The sequence below is a fragment of the Eurosta solidaginis genome, chromosome 1 (assembly GCF_040869045.1).
Source record: "Eurosta solidaginis isolate ZX-2024a chromosome 1, ASM4086904v1, whole genome shotgun sequence".
Taxonomy (NCBI): Eukaryota; Metazoa; Arthropoda; class Insecta; order Diptera; family Tephritidae; genus Eurosta; species Eurosta solidaginis.
The window spans coordinates 382,234,144-382,262,094 of record NC_090319.1 but is presented as its reverse complement, the minus strand read 5'-3'; the positions used below and the strand labels follow the sequence as shown (position 1 = coordinate 382,262,094).

Below are 27,951 nucleotides of genomic sequence, written 5' to 3'. Positions count from 1 at the left end.
TTTAGCGCTTCAATTATAGTTAATGGATCCCATTTACTCTTCTTTTGCTCACTGACAAATATGCTGATGTTCTGTTGCAGTTCCATTTCTATTCTGGTGGTAAAATCAATAGTCAACGCAAACATCTTCGAATTGTAACTGTTAAAACATGCCTGGAAGATTAAGGGGAGTATGAAGGACGTGGAGAGTGTTAGATATTAATAAAACTAGTGCGTTCTGGTGCTTCATCCTTCTGGTACTAGCTCGATTGCAGCGAGAGCAATTTTTTTTGTTGTACCTGGAATTTTTGGACCTGTGGATTTTAGTGGCTTCCTATGGCCAGCATGCTGGGGATCACGAATTTGGTTATTTGATTCTTTAAATCTTGCATCAAAATTGTAATCAATTCAATTTCTAATAAAAAGTATGGAAAGGTCCGTAACTTTTCAAACGGCTCTTCCTATTGCGAATTCCAATATTCCAAAACGCGTGTATATATCTTGCTTAGAAGGCTGATGTTCAATCTAAAGATGTCCAGAGAATCTATGTTTATTCCTCTTACGGCTTTCCCAAATAATTTTTGAACCACTCAAAATACAAAGTCATCCCTTAAAGGGTTAATGCGTATGCCTAAAATTTGTTTAATTCCAAACTCAACAAAAACAAAATATTTCAGTTGTCAGTTCCTTCTTTCTATTTATTTATTCACTTTTAGAAAACATACATCGCACTTAAACTTAGATTTTCTCTAGAATCTGATTCATTTGATGTACAAATTTAGTTGCTGTTCATATTTATAAGTACATGTGTACAGTGGAAATTTTTCATCAGAAATTTTAATTTATTAAGTTGTTAAAAAACCCCTGAATAAGCTTATGTAATAAAATCAAATACAAAGTCATAACTCTACGTACGCATATCTGTACTAGAGATATACGCCGCCGATAAACGCCGCCGCCGAATGTAAAAAATATCGGCGCGGCGGCGGCGGCGTTCAGCGTACTACTATATTTTCTACTTTTTTAAGACTGTCTAGGCCATTTATTGTTCATCTCGAAAATTGGTACGATATGGTCGAAAGGGGTATCAAGGGATGCGCAACACTGCCAGTTATAAAAATTCAATTCCGAAATTTAACACTTTCTAACCTTTCAAAAGTTATTTGAGAAAACAGGCGCTTTCATCGCATCACCGAATTCACCAAGTTATTAAAACAAAGCACTAAAAGAAAAATTATATAATAAATATAATGCTCACTTCGCATAATTTTTTCAAAAAAATAATAAAAAACAATGAATTTAAATAAGATGTCCCAAGTCGAACATGTTTCCAAATTGTCCTCAATTTGTTAAAAAAGCAAGTTACCCGAAAAAGGTGCCGAATTTTATATTCCCATTGGCTGAAAAAATAAGCGAGTTCAGTGATGTACAATTCCTTAGTAGCCTCCATTGGTTTAAATTCGCCTTTGAAATGATTCTCAGCTCATACTTAAGTTGCATATATCTTCAACACGTATGAGAAGGATTTGAAAAATTACTTTATTTACTTAACTATAAAATAGCGTCTGAAATCTTAATTTTGATTTTCACACTTAATCATTCAACACCCAAGTCTCCCGGTCTGACATTTCCTAAAGTGGCCGGCCCCATCCCCAACTAGTCCCTTGGAGTGAATCACAATGGATATAGCCTATTAACCATGTTTAAATATGACCTACACGTGACGGCTCCTGTTACAAATGTGAATACGTAGGCACATTTTTTAACCAGATTAGGTTTTGTCCCTCACAAGAACACTCAAAGTGGTGAAGCAAACGCTTTCTCAAGACAGTCGAACAAATGACCGGGGTGGCTTTCCGTAATTCGATATCGAACAAAAACGAATATCAAATAATCATTTTTGCGTTTCGTAACACAAAATCTCGTTGCGTCGTATCGAACGTTCGATACAATCTGTTCGATAGCACCTTAGGTGTCGAATTGCTTTTCGTAAGCTACAGTTTTTAATGCTTTTGCGATTATTTGAGGCAAAATTTTACGCTAAGGAGTCAGAAAACAAACGCTTTTCCCTATTGAAATTATTTTGATGATTTCAATATACTTTCGAAATACTTTTTGATACACGAGAAAAATGTACTCAAATTGAAAGACGTAAACCAAAACTGTGTCGTCGAGTGTTCGATACCGAATTAAAGTATCGAGCTAACGAGTGTCGACTATCGAATTATGGAAAGCCACCCCTGGTGACCTACTACCCTAACGCAGGGGATAAGGCCGGAAACGAAGACTATTGAAGTTAATGTATCGAACAAAACGTCGTTGGTCTACAACTTTTATCCACGGTCTCTGAAGTCCAGCCATTCAATTCAGAGGTTTACGCCGATCGCTTTGCCGGCCACGCCGCCGCCGCCGGTATATAATAGAGCCTACGCCGCCGCCGCCGATTAAGTGACCGGCGTAAACCTCTAATATGTACATATATTCCTAAATAATAAAATATGGCCATATTTTATAATATTTGCATGCAATATTAAGTTAAATACATTAATTTGCGCTTCCATTAAATTAAGCAAAGCATTAGTGTCATTTGAATAAATTCTCTCACATACACACACACACATACAACATTTATATATATTAGTATATACACAACACATAAAACTACCATGAAATTTTAATGCTACACAAATTATATTTGCATTTGGTGAAATTTGCCACTTTATAAAATTGCCATGATTATAACAACATTTTTAAATGTGTACACACACAATTTTAATGTACTGTAATTACATGAAAAGTGCTCATACTTCAAAACGTTTACGCATAACAACTTTATGTTTGTAGGCATGTCCTATTGCGTAGAACATACAATTTTATGAGCCGAGTCACATCATAAAATGACAGTTTATTAAAGTGCGTAGTTAATATGCAGGGGCAGGGGAAACATTCACACATTCACACGCGTTAATGTGTCAAATATGTATACTTAAATAAGAACAATAAACGAGTATGTGCGTTTGCTGAAATTTTTGTTTTTCTATGAAACATATACAAGTAGCATACAGAAAACTGTGTGTGTAGTAAATAAAGCACTTAAAATTGCTTGTATGTGTGACTTTGTAAGCAGCTCTGATTTTAACATACACACGTTTGCAGAGAGTGCACAGAAGCGAAACTAAAAGCAAACTCTTTAATTATTTTGAGTTAAGTCGCATACGAGAGCGCTGTAGCATTTTTCCAAAAAAGAAGCATAAACGCAGCGATTGCCTCTTTTGACTCTGGGTATTGGCGTTCTCTTTTGGTGCAAATACCATGAAGCCAGCGCCACGGCCGGTATCAACGCAATGTGTTAGCGCAATTGCGTCAAGCGAATTTTTGCTTCATTTTCAGTGTACCGTTTATGAAAGGAACTGCATCGAAAATTTTCACAAAACATAACTTTAGGTTTTATCTATTTTTGCGCGTTATGTGTAAAAAATAGGTCCCGTGTTATACCATCCACGATCGAAATCATTTTTTTTAAATCACAATAGCTCCGAACTGGTAAATAGGATTAAAGTACATGTGAACAAGTGACTACTTATACTTATAAGATCCATAACTAAAGCACAAGCAGGTCCTCAGTGATATCCACAAACAGCCGTCGGACCTCTATGTCACAAATTGTCAGGCGAATTCAGTTCTCAAGGAAAAATACCCAGAACTCGCAGAAGAGGAACGCACTCTCCCTAGGGAAGCGGTCTAGCTCAACTTCGGTCTGGGTACTGTATCAGGTTAAACTCTTACCTATACAAAATGCATTTCCTGCTCGCAATGTGTCCCCACATGACCTATGGTCCACCCCTGTTGAAACTGCAAGTTTCCTTGGACTCCCGTTAGAGGACATTGATGACAATTTGTGATCGGTCGCAGCTATCGGATGGGTCGAAGCGCTGCTGCAACAACAAGTTATCGTTTTAATGAATACTTTGACGGATTCAGATACCTGATCGTAAAACACTATTCGGACCCAGTTTTCACCGTTTATTCAATTTTATCTTGACTAGAAAAGGGATGTTCACAAATGCTATTTGAAGCATTTATAACTAAGCTTCTGTTTTTCTGCATTCACGCATATTGTGGGCGTCACTGCCGTTTCTTTACGACACGCAGTTTCGAATTGGTACAGTAGCCGCTAGACGCGCCACACTCGATATAAGCGCATTTACGCCATTATTCGTGGCGTTACACGGTGAACACATGATATCCTAACGTCCATACTTGGATAAGTTTGTTTTAGAAAACTGGTATATCTACTTGGAATATTTTGTGAATAAATTCTGGCTCAGGTTTTTTTTGAAGTCACATATCGTTTCTTTTTTGTTTTTTTGCAAAATTACATTATCAAAAATTGTTCTTTACTTAATTGGTGCTTAACCGTTTGAACAGTTATATGGCCATCCAAAAAGGCGCGCCTGTCGCTTTTTCATTGGGCTTAGTGGCACAAATCCATAACACCAAGCGAGTTTTAAGCCTTTTTCACTTGGCCCTTTCAGCGGAGTGTGGCCCGCCCTATTCCTCTGCTGTCATAGACGGGTCCCGATAAGAAGCCAGGTTAGGAGTCGCTGGTTTTAATTCGCTAGGTTCAACTCTCATTCAAAGCAACATCAGAAATTTAGAAACGAAAAAGCTTTTTCTATTTGAATCTCCTTTACGATTGCATATCTGCCATGAAAAGGTGCTCAGTGAAAACTCATCTGCCTTGCAGGTGCCATTCGGAGTCGGCATAAAACATGTAGGTCCGTTCCCGCCAACTAAAACGCGGATACGCTGACTACGCGTACAGTTCATCATTGAACTTTTTTCAGTACTCGCTGAGAATATCTATGAAGGGGAATTGACCAAAATCCATTTTTTCCCATAGCTCATAATAGCTTTGAGAATGAAGGTAATCTTATATGACTGGCACCAATTTTGTCAGCGACAACTGTTGATCATCGAAGATAAAAAATTTAACTTCCAGCAAAAATAGCTGACAGAAGTTCTCCCATGATGAAATAAATTTTCAAGTGCTCTCATCCCGATGACGTTTTCTATTACTTTTGTAATACACGTAAATACTGGCAAATAGAGCTGCTGAAAAAGTGAGGTTATGTTGTTGGCATAACCTTTATTATTGCATTATGAGTTTTCCTATAAATTCACCTAAAAATTCTCCTCGACTATTTGTCAATTAACTTCTGATTATTTCAGAATATTTCGATTTCATTTTGTAAAATTTTTAAACTTCCTTTAGTATTACCTTTGAAAAGATATCTAGATTATTTCAGAATATTACTATAAAAAGTCCAAGCCCTAGTGTTGTCAAATTTTTCAATCACATTTTTGTTCAATGACAATGAACAATACATATTACACATTAGATTTCAATCACGTGTGTTATTATTTTTGATGATTGTGCAAATTTCAATCTACAATCACTCTAAGTGTTTGATTGCAATCATGTTTTGCTTACAATCTTTGATTGTACAATCATTGGTTGTATAAGGCAATCTGTATCAGTTCTGTATACGTCATTACAATCAGGTTCCTGCTACAATCATTGATGGCACATAAAAAGAACAGTCAAATTTAATTACAACAAAATCGCTGATTATAAATATTTACAGTGTGCTTAGCCCAGAACTTAACTGATACTAGAGATCTCGTAAAAGTGTTTCAATATCTGATATGTACAATTTGAAAAATGGTCGTGAATATGGCCGGACGCCGAATTCGGGTTGTTTCCATACAAAATTTAAGAAGGGATGACACAGAATCCTGTCAATATGCATTATTTCAACTTTATTTTCGCCAAAATTCAAATAAATAAATTGTTAATTGAAACATTTACAAAGTTACAGCAGCTGTGTAATATTGTTTTTTTGTTTTAAGTTTGGCTGTTTCTTGCGCTACACTTAGACCTAATTTGCGCCCGTGACCACATTTGAAGCACTTTACTCTAGAAATCACCATTTAAAGAGCTATCGTACTTCATTTATATTTAATTGCTTCGGCCATATTATTTCGCTTTAAAACCTTCATTGTTTTTCATTGTTGGCTTGCTTACTCTGGAAGAAGGCACATTCTCGAAGACACTTGAATATTTTATTCATATACTACAAAAACATTATTCGATACTGACAAACGAACTGACGCGCTTAGAAACTTTGTTCTGCGTATAATCGTAAGGACATAAAAATTTATACACACACATACATTGGTAGATAAGAATACACATACATTTATAAAGCATCATACAATTAAATACAAGCAAGCGATATTATATGCATAAACATACATACACACACAAATTTGAAGTCATAAACTTAATTATGAAATCAGAGTGTTAATTACCAGTATCATCGTATAATACAAACAAAATATAAACAGAGCAGAAGCTCATACAAATAAAATTGAGGATTTCATAGTTAACATAAAGTAAACAAAAACACAAACAGCAATCAAGCGAAAGTTGATAAAGTCAACTTATTTGGCTAAATAGACAGGCAGGGTGCTTGTTGTTGCTGCCATACGCTGACAACCATCTTATTGAAGCTAAAGTTCAGAGCAAAGTAAACGAGTTTTTGAAAATATGACGCCTTCTCACATGCACTTGTTATTATTACAGGGAAGCTAGCACCATACACCTATTGATATCTAAACCCCCACACCCAAAGATATTTTACAACAATCTTGGATATTTCATTAACGAGCGCTACGTTCTTCTTACAGCAAATCAAAAACCTTGAAACCCATGCACAAGTTTTAACGTTGAAAAGGCCCTTCCATTCGACTTATTAGCGCTTTTCAAAATAAACTTTTAAAATATTTTTGTTTTCAAGATCTTCCTTTTCGAAGGTTTTAAGTCTCACTTAATTATTGTAAGAGCGGCCGCCGTGGAATGGTGGTAACTTGTTCGGCTTATCCCACCGAAGGTTCTGTGTTCAAGTCCCGGGTAAAGCGACATCAGAAATTTTAAGAAAAGTATTTTTCAATCAGAAAAAAACTTTTTTAAGCGTGTTCGCCTTTCAGCAGTAGTTTGACAAAGATTCCAATTGTATTTCCGAAGGATGTTTCAGATTTTGTCTCAATCTAGATAAGAGACCTAAACCCATCTTAGAATAGGTTTAAATACATTTTACTTGAAATAGATGGTTAGTAAGTTAAATTTCACAAGGTACAATATTAGAATATATTTATCGACAAATTTTATATACAGAAGTGAGCCAATATATTTGTATCTGAAAGTGCTGAAAACAGGTTCTTTTGCACTGAAAGAAATGGTTTTAGTAAAATCAACAAATGACTTAACGGAGATTTGGTGAAATTGATCGGATTATGGTTAATTCGACCGAGTTTTTTGTCAAACGAACAAATTAGTTTAGTCCTTTCAACAGAAGAGAAAGTGTCGCTCTTAAGTTAACAAAATTCTGTAGAATTGACAGATTCCTGGTCAATCTAACTGATTTTTCTGTTAACACAACTGATCTCACTGGTTATTTCAACAGCGATCAACAGTCAATACATGAGCAAATTTCAAAGAGAATTTTACGCTCACTACGCTCTCTACTTTGTACTTATGACGATGGTGCTACCTGTTAAAAAAAATACCAAAATAAGAAAACCACCAAATCGAAAAAACACACAAAATGGGAAAACAACAAAAAACTAGTTTTTCAGTTATCAATACAAAACGAAAACCCTTTTTTGAATTTACTGTGCAAAAAATTATGAGATACCGGGACACCTATTTATCGGGTACAATTTTGCAACTTCTCCTCTAATCGAAATGCAAAATTGCGCCCACTTGGTGCAAAAGTTTTGTTTGAACGAACCGGATTTTTCCAAAATTAGTAACAAGCTGTTCAAGTTTTTTACAAATTTTCACTCACGCGAACGAATTTAATAATAAATAATAAATAAAAAATAAATGTAAGGCGCGATAACCTCCGAAGAGATCTAAGGCCGAGCTTCTCTTCCAATTTGTGTCGTGCTCCTCTTGATTTTTCCCTACAAATTGGCCGGACGGGACCTACATGTTTTATGCCGACTCCGAACGGCATCTGCAAGGCAGATGAGTTTTCACTGAGAGCTTTTCATGGCAGAAATACAATCGGAGCGCTTGCCAGACACTGCCGAGGGGCGACCCCGCTTAGAAAAATTTTCTTCTAATTGAAAAATCTTATTTCTAAAATTTTGATGTTGCTTTGCCCGGGAGTTGAACCCAGGGCATACGGTGTGATAGGCGGAGCACGCTACCATCACACCACGGTGGCCGCCATTTACGACGAATTTAATAAGATAATAAAAAACATCCTTTTTAATGTTGATGTTTCCGACAACATAAAAGTTTGAGTTGCTTTGGAATCGTTTCAACTTAAAGCGTTGAGAAAATTAAACTTTCCGAATTAAATGTAAATTTACTCCAGTGGTGAATTACCTTCTTTACTTTTCTATAACTTACAAGTTCTCTTTTTAAAATGTTACATCAAACATTTATACTACAAGTTTTGTTCGAAACAATCAAGTGTGGCAACTACATGCGAGAGGAGAAATTGAGAATGAGCTGAGCTGCAACTGAAAGAATAGAGAATCAGTTTTGTGACTACTGTTTTCATTTCTATTTGCAAAGCGAAGTTCAAAACTAAATAAAAAATAATTAAATAAATTATAAAATATAAAATTTGGTGAAAGTGCGTTTAATAAATAATAAAGTGTATAATGTTTAATGTGTGCCAGCCTATTTGATGCAAGCCCAATTGACGTTCTGTTAGCAAGTTCCACCGTGGTGGGATGGTAGCGTGCCCCGCCTGCCACACCATATGCCCTGGGTTCGCACCACGGGCAAAGCAACATCAAAATTTTAGAAATAAGGTTTTTCAGTTAGAAGAAAATTTTTATAAGCGGGGTCGCCCCTCGGCAGTGTTTGGCAAGCGCTCTGAGTGTATTTCTGCCATGAAAAGCTCTCAGTGAAAACTGATCTGTTTTGCAGATGCCGTTCGGAGTCGGCATAAAATCCGGCCAATTTGTAGGGAAAATAAAATCAAGAGGGGCACGACGCAAATTGGAAGAGAAGCTCGGCCTTAGATCTCTTCGGAGGTTATCGCGCCTTACATTTATTTATTTATATGGCAACATAGGTACTTTCGCACAAAGCTGTCGCAACAATTTTTTTTGTTCATTTGACTACTAAAACGGTCAATTACGAATCAACGATTTGTGCGCAGTTGATTCAACATCTTGTTGCGATGGATAAAAATTGACAGAAATTTCGAATGAATTCACCCGTATTTCGGTTGATTTTAACAGTATTTGTCTTTCAGTGTGCTTTAATCACTACTCGTTTCTGTCATGAAAACTTCGTTTTGTTTCAAGACAACATATTAAATTTGAAAGCACAACTATTTTCTTCGAACATTTTTTGTAGTTTGCTTTCTGAGAAGGCTTTCTTTGCGGTTTAAGATATTGTTCTTTAAACTGTAAAAGGATTGTGATAATTTTCTTCATACTGTGACGAATATTAGCAACACTAAGGGATACTATCATCTCTAAGGCGATGCTCAGCAGTGACTTGTATGCACATCAATAGACCAATCATTATGTCTACACATATTTACGTACACGCAGCGTATAACAGATGCACAAACACATGCAGATATCTTTTCTGAGATGCTCCCAAAAGTATGCAATTATAATTGTGGAAGTGTCGCTCAAAAATACACGCGCATATGAGAAGCTATACATGTGCATCTGTAGTTATAATATTATAGCAGTAACTAAGTAAATTCTGGAAGCGCCTAGAAGATGCAACGAGGAAATCACAGAGTATAAAGGCAGAAACAGCAGAGGCGCTACAATCAGTTCGATTTAAGAAAGCTATTGGTTGTGAAGTATCAGTGTTATTGTGGAGTACTTTAATAAAGGCCATTTTGCATTATTGAATATTGGAGTTATTTATGCAACAGTTTAGCGATACGAACGTTAGCAGAAGATTTAGAATAAGCGAAATTGCAGTAAATTCGTTACAATACTATATTTTTACGAAATCGATGTCTACATTCAGACACATAAGTCACTTAATAGCTGCATGTTTGTGTGATCAACAAACTTTCCACGTTCGAACTAAAATTATATTAAACTAATAAAGTGAAACATTTACGAGATAAAAGGAACTACATCGTCTTCTCCATCTGCTGCACAACTCCGTATCGAATATAAGGAAGTCTGAGTGAAAGTATGCTTCATTAACCTTTTGTTTGCAGCGTTCAGGCACGGAGAGTACAAAAAAAAAAAAAAAATTGTGGAGATTTTAACTTATGTATGTAGATTTTTAAAGAAAATTAGTTTTCGTGTCAAAATGACGTATTGAATGTAGCCCAAGAATGAGATTTTCGTATGTTTGTGTAAGAATACTTCACAACAACAACCAAAACAAAAAATCTGACTGGGAATTCATATTAAGTGAACGGAAGACGTTTCGAAAAGTAATGTTATACCTAGGTCTGAACTTTTTTAAAATTTTGTCGGCCTGTGTTATTTAACAAATCAAGTTTATAGCACGCAATCTGCAACTATTTCTTAGATTCTTTGTATAATCAATTGTGTGAAATTAAAGCGATATTTTATTGGCTTATAAATTTTCTTTATCAGTGCACATGTATATTATTTGCGTGTCTACTTGCTCATAAGCTCACTCTTGTTTACCATCCTAAAAAAAGCGGATATGAAGGAGATAGCTACTTTGTTTTTATTGTTTGCCTGTGATACAAGTCAGACATCTATCACGAAAGCAAATTTATTTACTCAGTCTGTTTGCATTGCGGTTGCCATTATGGCGTACGCATAATATGGATGCGGCAAACAAAAGTACACAATAAGCAAGTTAAACCCAGTATGCCAGTTTTTACGGGGAAAGTGCGCTAGTTGAAGTAAAGAAGTGGTTCCGGCACTGTTTAATGACTCAAACTAAAAGAGGCGTGAGTACCAAGTAGTCGCGCGGTACGATGTGTAAACATACAAGTTAGAAAGCTAATTTTTTTAACTTAACAAGAGCTCGCCCAGGAGTTGAAGCTAAACCATAACACAGCTAACTTTACCAGATAATTTCGGGCTTTTTTAGAAAGGCTTCATCGACCTGTTATCGCTAACAAAAGCTACCAACAAGTTATTAATTAATGATCGGGTTTTTATAGTAATGATCGGTTTTTTATAGTAACGAGTTATTATCGTCAAGTGTCGGCTTCTCATCACCTATTCGTTGACTTCTTATTTGCTGCTTGTCGGCTTGAAATCGATGGTTTACAGATGTGCCATCAATTTTATTTTGAAACTTAGCATTATTTGGTTAATAACAGATTGATGAGTCGTCGCTAACAAAGGCGCCTATAACCAATTGGGAACACTCCGATAAGAAATCGAAAATTTTCAGAAAACAAATCGAAAAGATTTTCATAATACACCGATAACACATTGGCAGCACTCTGATAAGGCACTAATAACTTTTTTATAATATGTCTATAAATTTTTGATAAATAATCGATAATTTCATTAGTAAATAGATAAATTTTTGATAATGTTTCGATAACTTTTTGAAAAGAAATTAATAATTATTCGATACAAATCGACATTTTAGAAACAACAAATCGAAAAATTTTCGAAAAAACATTGCTAGCACTCTTATAGCAAACCAATCGCCTTAGCATCGATAAGTTTTTGATGACATATCTATATTTTTTGGATAACTCGTCGATAAGAAATCGATATCTTATCGATAAATTTTATTGCCTTACCATGAGCAAAGACATTTATTTGTAATAAATCACTAGCAGAACCGACAGACGTTGTTCTGCCCTAAATTTGGTCTATCTGCATACATTTAAATAAGCTTTTTCCATCTAACTCTGCCCTCCCCCCTCTATACTTTTTCCTAATCCTTTTATTTACTCCTCCCTCCGTCTTTTTCGCTTCATCTATCTCCATCTTCATCTCATTCTATCTCTTTCTCAGTCTCCTTCTCTCCTTTCTCTTCGCTCTTCACTCAAGTTCTTCTTATTCTTCTTCATCCCTTATTTCCAGTCCCAGAGGGTGGTATGTATTTTGTTCCAATCCCCTTCCGAGTCTCAGTCCCAGTCCCACTCCGAGTCTCAGTTCCAGTCCTAGTCCTAATCCCAGTCACAGCCCGTCTCTGGTCTACTTCCCGAAAAAGACGATCGTATATACTAATATAGGCAAATTTATATACCAAACTAAAAATTTCATGGCAATCTTTCTAACCGTTCTCGAGTTATGGAGTGATAATCAAAATGTACACTTCTTTTTATTTTTTTTTTTTTCAAATTTTGAATTTTTTTCTAAAAAAAAATCATAACTTAAGAATGGCTAAACCGATTTGGGATTTCAAAATCAACTAACCATCATCTCTCCTTCCTGTATCTTTCCTAAAAATTTCATGGCAATCTTTCTATCCGTTCTCGATTTATGGAGTGACAATCAACACTTGGAGTGACATGTACACTTTTTTTTATATATATAGAAGATTGGCCAACTAAGAGCTTATTAGAGCTTGCAATTAAATATATCTGCCGTGGTTTTAAACTAGGCCTTAAAACCCTCTTTCATATCTGCTATATATTTGTTGTTGTTATATTATGGCGAGTATGAACTATGACTCTATAAAAACTGTAAAATCGAAAATTTGGCAGCACTGATTACACAGGCCAATGTCTATCTGTATATTTAGCTACCGGCATTATCGCATTACGATTACTTTTATTATCTACCCCTGCAAAAAGCGCGAGTACTCCAAGCATGCATGTATGGAGTATTCGCTATGGACCAACCGAGTGCTCCAAAATTAACCACAATTCATACAAAAAATAAAGTCCAATTAACACTACGATGTCCTAGGACTCCGCATTACATCAGAGTACTCCATGGAGTACCCACAGTCCAATAAATATCGTGTAGTGATTACAATCGTTAAAAACGAGCAATGATCGCCTTACAATATGTTCGTGTAGAAACATGCGATGGTCCATTGTTGCATTACAGTGCAGTATAATGGTAAGTACTCCAGTGTACCACATGGCCCAAAGATTTTTGCAGGTACTTTGTTGTTGCTGCAGTTACTGTTGTGTCCGTCAATAAACCTTAAATATTAAATGAAGCGTTGATGGTAATTTTCTGATTAATTACCGCGATGTTGTATCTATTTATGTGTATGGTTTATACACTTCTGTATGAATTTCAGTGCATGTACTGCAAACACTTTTGTTGTTGCTGTTATTATAGCAAAGTGCATGCCTGCAATGTTTATATGGCCGTCAGGCACTTTCGTATCATGTCTGTTGAACTTTAGGCTACGCGACGAGGTAGGAGGCGATGAAAATCGTTTTGCTTTCATTACGCTAATGTAAAGTAAATTGACGCTTGTTTTGTGGTTGCGCAGGTGTATGTGTGTGTGAATGAAAATGTGTTTATCTACTTTTAGGCGCAGCACCCGACACTCTCACACCTACAACTAACCTAATTACATGCAAATATGGCCAATGATGTTGGCCAATTACCAGATTTGTTCATGCATTGCAGATATTGAGCCACCGGCGGGGAGAAAATATTGATTAACGGTGAATGATTGTTATGCAATCGCTTTGTATGTAGATGAAAGAGTTAAGGTAAATTGAAAATCAATGCACGTTGCTGAGTATTTATGTGTATATGTATATACAAATGTCATAATAACCAAGTCGTAATGGCAAGTAAATCACACACATACACACATACTTACTTACATTATATCATAAACTCGTACCTTACCCATTATGCTTAACTGCTTCTTGAATCTATTAAGTTCTGCGTAACCCTTTTGGTCACACTTTGATTAGGGTTGACATTTTTTCGTATTATTCCCATTTACTCCCCAATTCGGCGTACCCTTTTTATTTCGATTTGCCACGAATGAGTTGATTTCTGTCAATCTAATTTTCTGCGTATAATTTGTGTTAAACCTGAACGCCTGTCTACGACGAATCTTTGCATGCGCTAGCAAAGAAGTTAGGTCACGGCGACGGATGAACAAACAAAAAAATATATTCGTGATTTTCCTGTTTAGTCAAAAGTTAAAGGGTTGCTTAACGACTTCGGGCGCTTTATGTTAGATTGTCAGTTTATTTTGGTATTTTAAATCGTTTTGTCTTGTAGTTAATTTGTTAACACGAAAAGTTTATAGCCAAAATTTTACAATTCTTAGACGCTTAGCAGGTTTGTAAAGATTTAGGAGGCAAAGGATATAAGTAAGCATTTTGCTATTTAAGTAAGCACGGTTGTTGTCGCGAATGTAAAACGAATTAGCGGTCTTAGGATGAGCGAAATTTTAAGGGTAATTTATTTTAAAACAGTTCAAGAAGTTGTTGCTTTTTCATGCGTGTACTTAATTATTTGCGCTTTGCAATTTACTACGATGTTTTTAAAATCATAAAGTATTTAATGAGGAGAGGTGCGCTGTACAATCTGATTTGTCTAAAATTCGTCGTTTTTTACCAGCAAGGGTAACGAAATAATAAAAGATGGCAATGGCGGATCTTTGGAGACATAAGGAATTATACAACAATTCGAGCTGATGACCTTTAAAATAATTTTTATGACAATAATTGTTTTTTTTAATTTTTGTATTATTTTTTTTTTTGGAATAGAATATAGAAATCTTTCTCAGACACCTGCCATAGCTGCGCAAATAAATCCATTTCGAAACTTGCTAAGCCTTCATAATCAGTAACTATTTAGCTACACAGCGTTGATTTGTTTGACTGCTAAAACTGTATTTATAGGCTTTGCGCTGGTAATTTAAAAATATAAGAAATCATCTATTGGTGAATGGAAAGGTTTTCAGTTAGGTTCATAGACTTCATCAGAATAGGTTGATGTTTGGCTGCGTTGAACTGTTTATAAGACGTAGATATCAATGAATTCACTGCCTAGACACGCATTTATTACCTGACCGCTCGAAAAGCTTAGTGGTTTGTGGCAAGATATTTAGACCTTTTATAATTATAGATTGCAGATCTTATTGAGCAAATTTTTTTTCAAACCAAGGCTACTTGTCCAATGGCTTTTTTGACTCCGGCTGACTCCCAACAACAACCAAATCGATTTCGATAAAATAACACACAAGACGATGCTTTGAAATTCAAGCAAATTTCATGTCACACGATTAAACGGAAATCTATCAACATTCATACCTGGTATGGATTGACCTTTATCGGTAAGCAGAATACAAATATACGAACGATTCGTTTCTTAGATGAAGCAAACGTTCGTTTAGCAATAGAGAGTGAGGCCCTTATTTAAAAAATTACACGATATTTATGTTCAGAGGGCCTGACACCTTTACGAAAGTATAGACTCAGTTCTGGCTCTGGATTTATATAAAACTTTGTAATTTTTTTTTTCTCAATATAATAGAGATGCAATCGTACCGGCAATTTACCATTTTTATAGGTAAATACAAGGCAAATACCCGAAATAATCCTTTTTTATACCCAGCTGTACTTGTACACAGGGTATTATAACTTTGATTGGATAACGGTTGGTTGTACATATATAAAGGAATCGATATAGATATAGACTTCCGTATAACAAAATCATCAGTATTGAAAAAAAAATTTGATTGAACCATGTCCGTCCGTCTGTCCGTCTTTCCGTTAACATAATAACTTGATTAAATATTGAGATATCTTCACCAAATTTGGTACACGAGCTTATCTGGACCCAGAATAGATTGGTATTGAAAATGAGCGTAATCGGATGATAACCACACCCACTTCTTTTATATATATCTAACATTTTGGAAAACAGGAAAAATGTGATTATTTAGTAAATAATACACCTAGAACGTTGAAATTTGACGCGTGGACCTATATTGAGACTCTTGATAGAAATTTGAAAAAAAAATGTTTAAAATGGACGTGGCACCGCCCACTTTTGATAAAATCAATTTTACAAATATAATTATTAATAAACAAATAATCGTTAAACCTATCGCAATGAAATCGGTTAACGGCCACGCCCACTTTTATGTAATAGGTTTTTAAAAGGGTCGTGGACGAATAAAATAAGCGATATTTTTTTGTAAAAGGGAGCTTTATATCAATGGTATTTCATTTCCAAAGTGGATGTATAACAATAAATAGGAAAAACTTCAAATTTAAAAAAATGGACGCGGCACCGCCCCTTTTATGAATAAGCAATTTTCTATGTTTCGGGAGCCATAACTCGAAGAAAAATTAGTTCAGAATAGAACCATATGTATATGTACTATTGTGCAGCCTTGTGACACTATTAAGCACACAAAACAAACAACAACAGCATTTCAAGTGTACAGCTGGGTATGTATGTAATGTTATTTATACTTCCTTACTTGTTTGACTTAAAATGTTTGCTGGGTAAACTAAAATTTTTGTAAAGGCATGCATTATTGGATAAAGATTTTTGAAAAATGTTGGATAACAGATTAAAACTAATTCAATCGATAGCGCAATGGATAACTACCCAAAAATATAGGACAAATTGGGTACATTTTTTTATTGAATTTTCGTGTTTGTTTCACATATTTTCTAAAAGATTATTTTTACTCTTCTTTTGCGCAAATATTTGGGTATTTACCTATTTTTGCCATACATAACCAATTTATAAAATATTTTCCATTTGAGTATTAACCCCTTTCCCATCTCTAGAATTTAAGAGAATATTCGTGAACTCAACTCCGCTGTGAAATTGCACAACTCAATATTGACTATACGCAATAATATAGATTATTATAGTCCCATACAAAATATTATAATTGCTCAAGATAACTCATTTAGTATTCATGCTAATTGCATTAATTAGGATATATAATCAGTTCACGAGGCGTGATATGGCAATCAAGCAGTTCTTTGTAACCACGTTTAAGTAACATATTATCTAATTTACTGAAATCAAAATATTGAATTATGTAACACAAATTAATTAGATTGTTAATTATTTAATGAGATATGCTATGTATAAGTGTTATGTAACTTAAATATGTAACTAGGTATATGGATTTATATGAACGAGATATATAGTCATAAACGCATACTAATGTACTTATTTACGTATAGCATTACACTCAGAGAAAAACGCCGTTCTAAAATCCAGCACCACCAGACTCAATTCAAGCTTTTCATGTTCTTACTTTTCTGTTCTTGAAAAACGAAGGACTGTTCTCAAAACAACAACCTTGTTCTTGAACTGACAACCATTTTCTTGAAAAGAGAACGGCTGGTCTTAAAATAAAAACAAATGTTCTATTAATGAGAACAACGTTCTTAAATTAAGAAGAGTGTGCATAAATTAAGTTCAAGAAAAAACAACGTTATAATTCGTGTGTACTATAATGCTAAATACAACATTTGGCACAAGCCATCAAGCAGTTGTAGTGGCCCAGCGGCTATGGTGTTCCGGTTTCGATCGTGTGGCACGAGTTTGATTGCCGTAAACTCTGAAGTTTATTAAAACAATTTTTGTATATTCTATTTTTTAACTCTTATTTCTCGTTCAGCTCCATTCACATATGCACAGGTATTTCTCAAACTTTTTATGAAATGTTTTAAATATATATTCAGATTGCATCATCAAATAAGAAAAATTTCTCGACAAGAAATGCATATTATACGTTTTTTCAAACCAGTTTGTAATTTTAAAAATAATTTGTTTTGTTATTAATACTTTTTATTAATGACAAAAAAATTATATATTAATAAAAAAAAAAAATAAATAAATGGGTACTACTTGAAAAAATTACCTTCCCCACTCCCCCCAAAAATCAAGCACAAACCGTTTTTGAATTGAGACCGAAAAATGTTAAATCGATCACTATTTGTTCTCGAAGCGTGAGAACGCAAAAATTAGATCAAGCCGAAGTAGTGCTTGAAATGAGCACAGAAGGTTCATACATCAATACCAAATTGGTTATAAAATACGAACGGTGTGCTTGGAAAAACTGTTCTTAAAACAAGCCCATCGGTCAAGTGTTAAGAAAAAACGTATTTAACAGACTTTTGTCAACGAATGTTCTTAATTTTGAGCGTGTTTCGTTCGTTTTAGAACGATTTTTTCTCTGAGTGTAGTAATGAATTTTATTAGTTTTGTTTGTAATAGCAGAGATTACGCAAATCTACGTCTTTACATCATCTACGTACAGAACGTTATGTACCCGTACATATGTAATATGTAATTCAATTTTGTGTAAAATAAGCTTTTAACAACCCTCGCCTAGAAAAGAATTGCAGAATTTTCTGTAAAGCCCCGTCACATAAGCTGCTTTTCATATAGATGTTTACTAAATCGTATGCATTATGAGTAGATTGCACGTATGTTTATGGGGGACGGTAGATTGAGCGACATTGACGCCATCTGACATGAAAAAGTAGCCAACTTCCAACTTTTGTTCCAAGCAAAGCAAAAGAAGAAGCAGAAGTCGGTATTTGCTTTGGCTAAGGGTACTTTCACACATTTTGCTGTGGAATTTTTCCACTTGTTCGTACTTTTCTAACATTTTTCACAGTTAAAAACTGTAATTTAAGAAGTTAGTAGGACACAAAATATGTTAGCAATTACTTTTCTTGTATAGTTAGAATGTTTATAACAGTGCTTTGCGAAATTTTGTATGTGAATGGGCAAAGCGAAATAAACTTCAATTGCCAAGTCTGAAATTTCTTTATATTTACAAACGCAACATCTTGCGTGATTGTGGCGATATTGCTGACAACCATAAGATTGCGTTGAACGTTTCTATATGAAAAAGGTTCATTGTGTCTCGGCCATTATTGGTAAAGTATCAATGATTTGCGATTAATTGAAAGACAGACAACAAAATGGAAATGAACATACATCTGTATTCTCGCACTTGACGATGAGTGTTCAATAACCCACGCCCACACAAAAAAAAAAAAATGGCATCAAGGATATATGTATAATGGAAGAAAATGGGAAGTGGTCAGCATGTGCATTTTAATTGAATTTTGATTGGCACTTTCTGGTATTGCAAATCATCTCGAAAAGTAATTGTTATGGATGTGCACTTTTATTCAAGCACACATTTACAACACTTGATATTTATGTACATATGTATGGACGTAGGTATATCAGCAACACAAGTAGCTTTGTGTGTGTAGTAAGAGATAGCAGTTAAGCTATTGGCGCTCATACGTTAGGGGGGACCAAATATGTGCACCATGCCTTTTAAATTTAAATTTTACCAACGAATTATAATTTTATTCACGTAAAGCTGCGTTCAAACTTCAGCTGGAATAAATCGAAAAAATTTAAAAAATACTTAGCGGTTTACTTCCGAAGAGATTTAGGCGGAGCATCTCACCCCTCGGCAAACACTCCGAGTGTATTTCTGCCCTGAATTGGAAGAGATAACCAGCCTAAATCTCTGCAGACGTAAGTAGTACTGAATTTATATATGTATATATTTTTTGCGAAAGCTAGGCACATACACAACAAGTGATTTGACGATGCCACCTCCTCATCTGCAATACAGTTAACACAACTGGAGAGGTTCATAATGTGCAGCCGCAACGCATGACTCCCATGTTGTTGTTGTTGCACAGCTGCAGAAAAAACTCCCCAGATGATAGCACCATCTTGCAAAAGCCCTACTTTCATGGTGCTACGGCAGGCACGCTTTACCGCGGCTATATTCGAATTATTATAGAAACTTCAAAGTCACATTTGAGGCTCTTCATCAGAATACATTCATAGGAGTAATTGGTGATCCGCACAGCCCGTTTTACATAAAACAAATTATGTTGGTGATTTTGTCTAAGGCTGATATACCAGCCAGCTAAAACCGGGATCAAGTAGAGAACCCACAAAATTTCGCTGGAAAAAAAAAAACACAGCATTTATGCGATAAGATTAAATACACACACACCGCCCGAGTTGTTAGAAGGGCAGCACCTTTTCGTACCAACCGAGTGGTAGCAAGAGCACGAATGGGTGTCGGAGGTGGGATAATCGGTTGCCGACAATCGCGGGGAAGTTTCGGGGCGGCGACAGCTAAACGGCGGTATGATAACGGGCTGTTAATGGTCGTAGGAAAAACATGCAGATCAGTAGTAAAAACATGAAGACGATATCAGCTGAGCGCCAGTAGGGTTGCAGGCTGTACCAGTATAGTATGGGGGCTCGTACCAGTAGCGAGGTCGAATGGGTGGCAGTGATAAAACTGCTGTTTGCATTGCAGTGGCTTCTGTTTCTTCTTATTGCATTCCTTCGCACCATCCAATAGGTACGATCACTCACGAATTGTCAGCGATTTCATCTAAAAGGTGTCTTAGAAAGCCTCACCTTAACCAAAGAGATATGAATATTGGAGGTGTTTGTTCATACATAAGAATACGGCTTCCTCCAATGTGTTTCTTTTCGGCTAAGCGCCATACCACAGCCACGTGGCAAACAAGTGGCTGGCCAATTGCTTTTTAGGTAGCTATGGGCAAATCTCTGCCCAAGTGCTGAGAGCAAGCGAATTTAGGATTTTGTCACGGCTCTCGTTGAACATCTACGTCCGCTATATAGAATGTGCCAGCCAGCACTAAACAGGCCGAAGAGTAGGTTGAGAGGAAATGCAGCCAAAGTCTCAATGTAATAATTAAACTATATCGGATATCTTCTGGTAAGACAGAGGATATTAATTGAAAAGCTTTCTTTAGCAGAAGTCTATTTGGAATGTTCCAGAAAAAATTATTTAAGATTTATAAGTTTAAGATTTCCGACCTGCCCTAGTATTTATTCATATATGAGGGCCTTTGCTAAAATAATCACATACACCCACATGCTGATGATTTAATTCATTAGTGAATGTGTTTGCGTGTTTGTTTGTATTGGCTTTTCCAACTAATTCGTAAAGCTGATGCTACGCCTCATCCTCCTGGTGTATCTGATTCACTTGTTGTTGCTGTTGTTATCTACTGTTGCTTTTTAAGTTATTTGTTTTGCTATCATTGTTATTGTTTTCATGCATTTTGTTTTTGAAATCAATGCGATTGTGTTATTGTTGTCATTGAGTAACGCGTCGATGATTGATATCATCAAATGACCATTTCGATTTGCAGCAATTTTACCTTCATCAAAAAACAATGCCACTAAGTAAGCATCAAAGGATAATCAAAGGACAAACATCCCCAAACAGTTGGTTGGTATATGGGTGAGACGATTGATGTAAGTGGCGTGAATGATTGATGGTTTAAAATGCTATATAGATATTGCATAGAAAATGTTAATTGTTTCGTTTATGCAATTTAGAAGTTATTTTATGAGATAGGGGGTAAGCAATTTTTCGAACATTCAACCTTTTCTTATGTCACACTTTATTTGTTCCCTTTCGTGAAATTATTTTTCTATATTTTCCACAACAATTGTTTCACGTGCGTTTTCTTTCTTTTTAATTTCCAGCTCATGACCTCAATGACATGGATCAGGATGATATGTGCGATGATGGCATGAGTAGTGATATTGATGATCATGCCAGCGAAACAGACTCCAAAAAGGGTGGCAGTCGTAATGGTGATGGCAAATCACAGGGTGGTAGTGGTGGCGGTTCGAAGCCTCGACGCGCTCGTACAGCCTTTACATATGAGCAATTGGTATCGTTGGAAAACAAATTTAAGACGACGCGTTATTTGAGCGTTTGTGAGCGTTTGAATTTGGCGTTGAGTCTGAGTCTAACTGAAACGCAGGTGAGTGTGCAATATGGGATTAGTTTGTTCCTGAAAGTTTGCTTTATGCAGCTTTAGTATAAGTCTTGGCCAATAGTGCGCTACAGGAAAAACGTGCCCTCTCAGCCTTTTACATTTTAATACGCCACTGCGACCTAGGCCGACCAAATATTTTTTTAAAAACTGTTTTGATGCCTTAATCTAAGCAGAAGAATTCTTTTACATACATTTGGCTATTGAGATTGCACAATCCGTGGTGAATTTTTTTTAAAGCTGCAGCTCAGACGCTGTTTAATCTATCATATCTTTCTGCTAAGCTCCTTCGCTAAATTGCAAAGACTTCTTCTGGAAAAACACTACACTAAGACGGGAGTTTGAATTGCATAATAATCTATACAGAATCCGAATGAATTTCATTTTCCATCAACAACTTCTTCTTAGATATGTCGATGTAATTTTATATGCCATTATAAACTGCGATCTTACCTCCCTTTCGATTATTCCTACACAATCTTGAGTGGGCAGACATAAAATAGTATCGCAACTTACTCTGCCTGTCGAAGGTAGATTAAGGATATTGATATGTCCTCCATGAATATTTTGCCAGTACCAAATCTCCCTCAGTTTCAGTGCAATTAGTGCCTATGCACAAAGTATATGCAATTCCATCGAAAGCAAGTTTGAAATGAATTTTTAACCCTCCATGTTACCATAGCACCGCCCTTGGTATGAGACCTCATTTCTTAATAGCTTCGATTCACAAGAGTAAGAGGCAATACAAGCTTTCCCTAGTAACTTCAATCCGTAAAGGTTTCACAGGCATATACGCATGTTCAGGACTTCCATTAAGTGTATGTCAAGTAAAATTTTAAGTATTTTAAGACGAAATAGGAGTTAAAAGTGTAACTTTTGCGTCAACTAATGAGTTTCGCGATCTTGGCATAACTTTTGACCCATCTTTTCCTTTTTGTAATCATGTAAACTTTCTCATACCAAAGGCTTATACCAACTTAGCTTTCTTGCGACGATATGCCAAGGATTTCAAGGACCCATATACCAGGAAAATCTTATACAATGCCTTAGTGCGTTCCAAGTTAGAGTATGCATCAATCATCTGGAATCCCATATACTTCTCACACTCTTTAAGAATTGAAAGAATTCAGCGCAAGTTCATACGATTTGCTCTTCAACCTCTGCACTTTGTTAATCCCCTGCCACCCTACAATGCAAGATGCATGCTTATCAATGTCTTGCCACTTGAAGTTAGACGTCTTGTTCAAAACGTAATGTTTATTTTTGACATAATATCCGGTGCCATTGACTGCTCAGAACTACTTGGGCAGTTGACTTTCAATATCCCTAACATAGCTCTACGCTTTCACAGTACATTCCGCGTTGAAGTGCTGCGTTCGAATTACTTCAGTTTCGCACCTCTTCTAAGAGGTCTTGTACAATTTAATCGCCTATCCAGAAGCCTTGACCTGGACTTTGCCATGCCTAGGTCTCTGTTTAAGGCACGCATTGAGTCCTATTACTTATCTCAGTAAATCTTACTTTAAAATCATTAAACTAGTACTAAGTTAACCTGTAATCTAGTCAGTAAGGTTGTTACCATTTGACTTAATAAAGTTATGAAATATGAAATAAATCCTTGACCAACTCCTTCGTTTCCTCAATCACTTCGCATAGCCATAAACTCACCAAATTTATTCCTCCAGTAGCAATCACTACAAACCTTCATTTAGAGCGACCTTATGTTGCTATCATTTGTATCTCACCGCGTAAGGATGTCCTTCTTGCTCCTGGCCTTTTGGAATGGCAACTTTGCTTGCTAAATGAAAATTTTGCTTTTGGTTGGTAGTTTGGTTTCTACAGAATATCTCCACGATAATCTTTTTGGAGGTCTTTGAGGTGGATTTATATACCACTGCCTGTATTAATCAAATAGGAAACACGATTATGTGATAGAGAGATTTTTCTCCTTTCTGAAAGATTCTGTTAGTACGTTGATAATTTAATATCAAGAACCTCCTCCCAACCTATCACTTTCTTTGAATTCCGAATGATCGAGGTATGAGTTTTACCGTTGTTGCATACAAAAAGCTTATTTGATTATATGAAGACTAAATGAAACTGGTACTTCGCTGTTGCCGCCCAACGCATGCCTTGAGTCTTTGTCGCAGTTCATAGAAGACTTCTCCCTGCTTGTAAATCCTTTCATCCGTTGAAATGCTATTTTCCATACAAACATGCAAACCTGAGAAAACATACACTTAGGTAGTACCTCTACTCAAATTATTCCATATTAAGCTACTGATCGGTCATGACCGCTTACCAAATGTAGAGGTATTTGAGTAGTGCAATAAGTGCCCATTATTTGCCTAGCAAAATCAACGGGAAAGGTTCGCCGAAACAAGTTCACTACTGGTTATAAGTTTTGTTTAATTTCAACGTTTTTCTTTTAATTTCAAATAAATTTAAAAGTTATTTTCTTCTTTTCCTTTCAGGTCAAAATTTGGTTTCAAAATCGACGCACCAAATGGAAGAAACAAAATCCCGGCATGGACGTAAATAGTCCAACAATTCCACCACCACCTCCTGGAGCTGGTTTTGGTCCTGGCGCCTATGCAAGTAGTCTACTTTACTCACACGCCGTGCCCTACCCACCCTATGGTCCATATTTCCATCCACTTGGGGCACATCATATCAGCCATTCGCATTCATAAAATTGCAAGATGCAACAAAGATTGTTGCAAATATTAGAAATGCGAAAATATCAAAAACGTGAAGAAAATAATATGGAAAATGAGGGAAGATTAGATAAATAAAGACAAGTGGGTGGGAAGAAATTAGAATATATGTGAAGTATATATGTATGTAGATATAGAAATGCCTATGAAGTGGAATTTGGATGTATAATAATGTTCTTGTTGCTGCTTTAAGTTGTTTTTGCATTTGAAAACTACAAATCCACCACAAATCCATGAATATAATTAAAGCTGTTCTGCATGAAAAGCTAAAAGACTCTGTTAAATTAAACTCATGAAGATAAATTTACTTCTGTAAATGATTTGTATGGATGTAAATAAAAATTAAAAAAATCAAAAATCGAAAATATAAATAAATTGTAAATATGTGCATTGATATATTTTCTTGCTTAATTTCGAATTTAACCAAAGATAAATAAGAAAAAAAAATTATCTTATGTGTTCTAAGGCCTAGTGTATAATATTTGCAGTTAAGCATATATGTATGTAAATATTAAGTTATGTATTTATGTATAAAATTTATTCTAACATTCAATTATTCATATTCCATGTAGATATGCAAAGTCTTAAACTAATTATTAGCAATAAGTATTAGTATCAGCTTTTTATTTTTAATCTTGCCAAAGAAATACCAAAAAATATTTATTATTATTAATTGTAATTTAAAAACTAAGCCAAAGAAAATCAAAAAAATATGATTACAAAATTGCGAATAAAATACCAAATAATGCTATTATGATTAGAGCTGTGTTTTTTTGTCAATGTGTGAAAAACTTTAGGTTCACTGAAAGAAATGGTGCTAGTAAAATCAACAAATCGGTTCTGTTGTTGTTGACTTAACGGAGATTCGGGGAAATTGATCGAATTACGGTTAGTTCGACCCAGTTCCTTGTCAAACGAACAAATTAGTTTAATCATTTCAACAGAAGAGAAATTTTCGCTCTTAAGTTAACAAAATTCTGTAAAATTGAAAGATTCCTGGTCAATCTAACTGATTTTTCTGTTAACACAACTGATCTCACTGGTAATTTCAACAGCGATCAAAAGTCAATACATGAGCAAATTTCAAAGAGAATTTTACGCTCACTGCGCTCTCTACTTTGTACTTATGGCGATGGTGCCACTTGTTAAAAGAAAATACCAAAATAAGAAAACCACCAAATCGAAAAACACACAAAATGGGGGGAAAAAACCAGTTTTTCAGTTATCAAAACAAAACGAAAAACCTTTTTTTTTTTGAATTTACTGTGCAAAAAATTATGAGATATCGGGACACCCATTTATCGGGTACAATTTTGCAACTTCTCCTCCAAGCGAAATGCAAAATTGCGCCCTCTTGTTGCAAAAGTTTTTGTTTGAAGGAACAGGAATTTTAGTAAGTTAGGAAAGTTAGTAACATGTTATTCAAATTTTTGCAAATTTTCACTCACGCGAACGAATTTAATAAGATAATAAAAAACATAATTTTTTAATGTTGATGTTTCCGACAACATAAAAGTTTGAGTTGTTTTGGAACCGTTTCAACTTAAAGTGTTACGAAAATTAGACTTGCCGAATTACATGTAAAGTTACTCCAGTGGTGAATTACTTTCGAGCGATTTGATTCTGTACTTTTCTATAACTTACAAGTTCTCTTTTTAAAATGTTATGTCAAACACTTATATTACAAGTTTTGCTCGAAACAATCAAGTGTGGGAACTATATGCGAGAGAAGAAATTGAGAATGAGCTGAGCTGCAACTGAAAGAATTGGGAATCAATTTTGTGACTACTGTTTTCATTTCTATTTGCAAAGCGAAGTTCAAAACTGTAAATTAAATAAATTATAAAATATAAAATTTGGTATAAGTGCGTTTAATAAAGCAAAATAATAAAGTGTATAATGTTATATTTGTGTCAGCATATTTCATGTAAGCCCAATTGACGTTCGGTTAGTAAATCCCACGGTGGTGTGATGGTAGCGGGCTCCGCCTGCCACACCGTGTGCCCTGGGTTCGCACCCCGGGCAAAGCAACATCAAAATTTTAGAAATAAGGTTTTTCAATTAGAAGAAAATTTGTCTAAGCGGGGTCGCCCCTCGGCAGTATTTGGCAAGCGCTCCGAGTGTATTTCTGCCATGAAAAGCTCTCAGTGAAAACTTATCTGCTCGCAGATGCCGTTCGGAGTCCGACAAAGTTGTCGCAACAACTTTTTTTGTTCATTTGACTACTAAAACGGTTAATTAACAGAAATTTCGGTTGAATTGACCGGTATTTCGGTTGATTTTACCAGTCTTTTCTTTCAGTGTTGGAGTGTAATGGCGTGGAGTTGTACCGCTGAGCAAGCTCTCCAACTAGCGCGGAGAACCTCAGGACATGTTCTAAGTGCCTGCTCTTATTTCTACCTATACTCTCTTGAGCAACGTAAGTCAAACTGGGATTGTCGTTTCTTGAGAGAGATGGAGCAGAATTGAAAAAGTCTCGGAAGAGCCGCTCGTGCTTAAAGACTTACCTAGGTTTACAGCGTCTTGAGGTACGGATGAAGGTGGGAGTAGACTTGAAATAAGAGAATCGGTATTTTAATGTATTATTATTTCCTTAAACCATACCATTGTTGTGCGATAAAACTGGGACCCGCCATATTAGAACTTTTTTCAACGCAAAATTAGAAAAAGTATCGTATGAGCATTGTTATTCTGAAGACAATTACCGCGGCAAACGTTAATATTTGGAGGTATGTACCTGGAATGTTCCAAATCTTATTAAGGCAGAAGACGAGCCTATGTTGAGTTCCCCATGAAAAAAGGCTGACATCAGTGTCAAACCACTGACTAGCAAGAATCGTAGAGAGCTGTGGCCACGTAGCACGTGCTGGAAAAAGGGACTTCATAGCAGTGAACAGGCGTATCACGGAGTTTTTAATAATGCGCTTTTCTTCGCCTACGAAGTAGTAGATAATACACCTACGTCGCTTTGGACTGCTTCTTGGAGAAAATAGCAAAATATATACGATGTCCGCCAAATATCCTGCCTGGAGACTTCAACTTCGAGCTGCAAAAGGAAGGTGTCTTTGGCAGCGGGAAAATTTTCCGTCTTCACGCTGTAATATAGGACAAAAATATATACGAAACTACTTGGCTGTCTCCTCATCAGAGATGACATCCTGATAGATGGAAAGCATTGAATCAGTGTCCTAGATGTCCAAATACCAAGTTTGCGCTCAACAGCCTTAGCGATCTTGGGCGTTTTGTAACAAGACAGGCCAACGATTTCAGATTCACGATAAGTCACGACAACAGGGAGCACCAGTGGAGGTCAAAGCTTTATCCACCTTCCTCTACCAACTCAGTGAAGGTCTTACCCTTCCTATACTTCCATATGCGACGGTCGATTAAAATGCTTTCTTGGCCGGAGCGTTTTTGTCCATTCGTACAACATGATCTAGCCAGCAAAGCTTTTATTCA

General features: G+C 35.8%; 1 protein-coding gene across 1 annotated transcript in view; it reads left to right on the top strand.

Annotated features, from left to right (window-relative positions):
- Positions 1-24,576, top strand: part of slou (slouch) — a 77,765-nt gene extending 53,189 nt beyond the window's left edge. Inside the window, exons 3-4 of the mRNA XM_067775840.1 lie at positions 21,480-21,763; positions 24,250-24,576. Of these exons, the coding sequence (XP_067631941.1) occupies positions 21,480-21,763; positions 24,250-24,468 (503 nt within the window). The 3' untranslated portion in view covers positions 24,469-24,576. The remainder of the gene's footprint in view (positions 1-21,479; positions 21,764-24,249) is intronic.
- Positions 24,577-27,951: the final 3,375 nt, after the last annotated feature.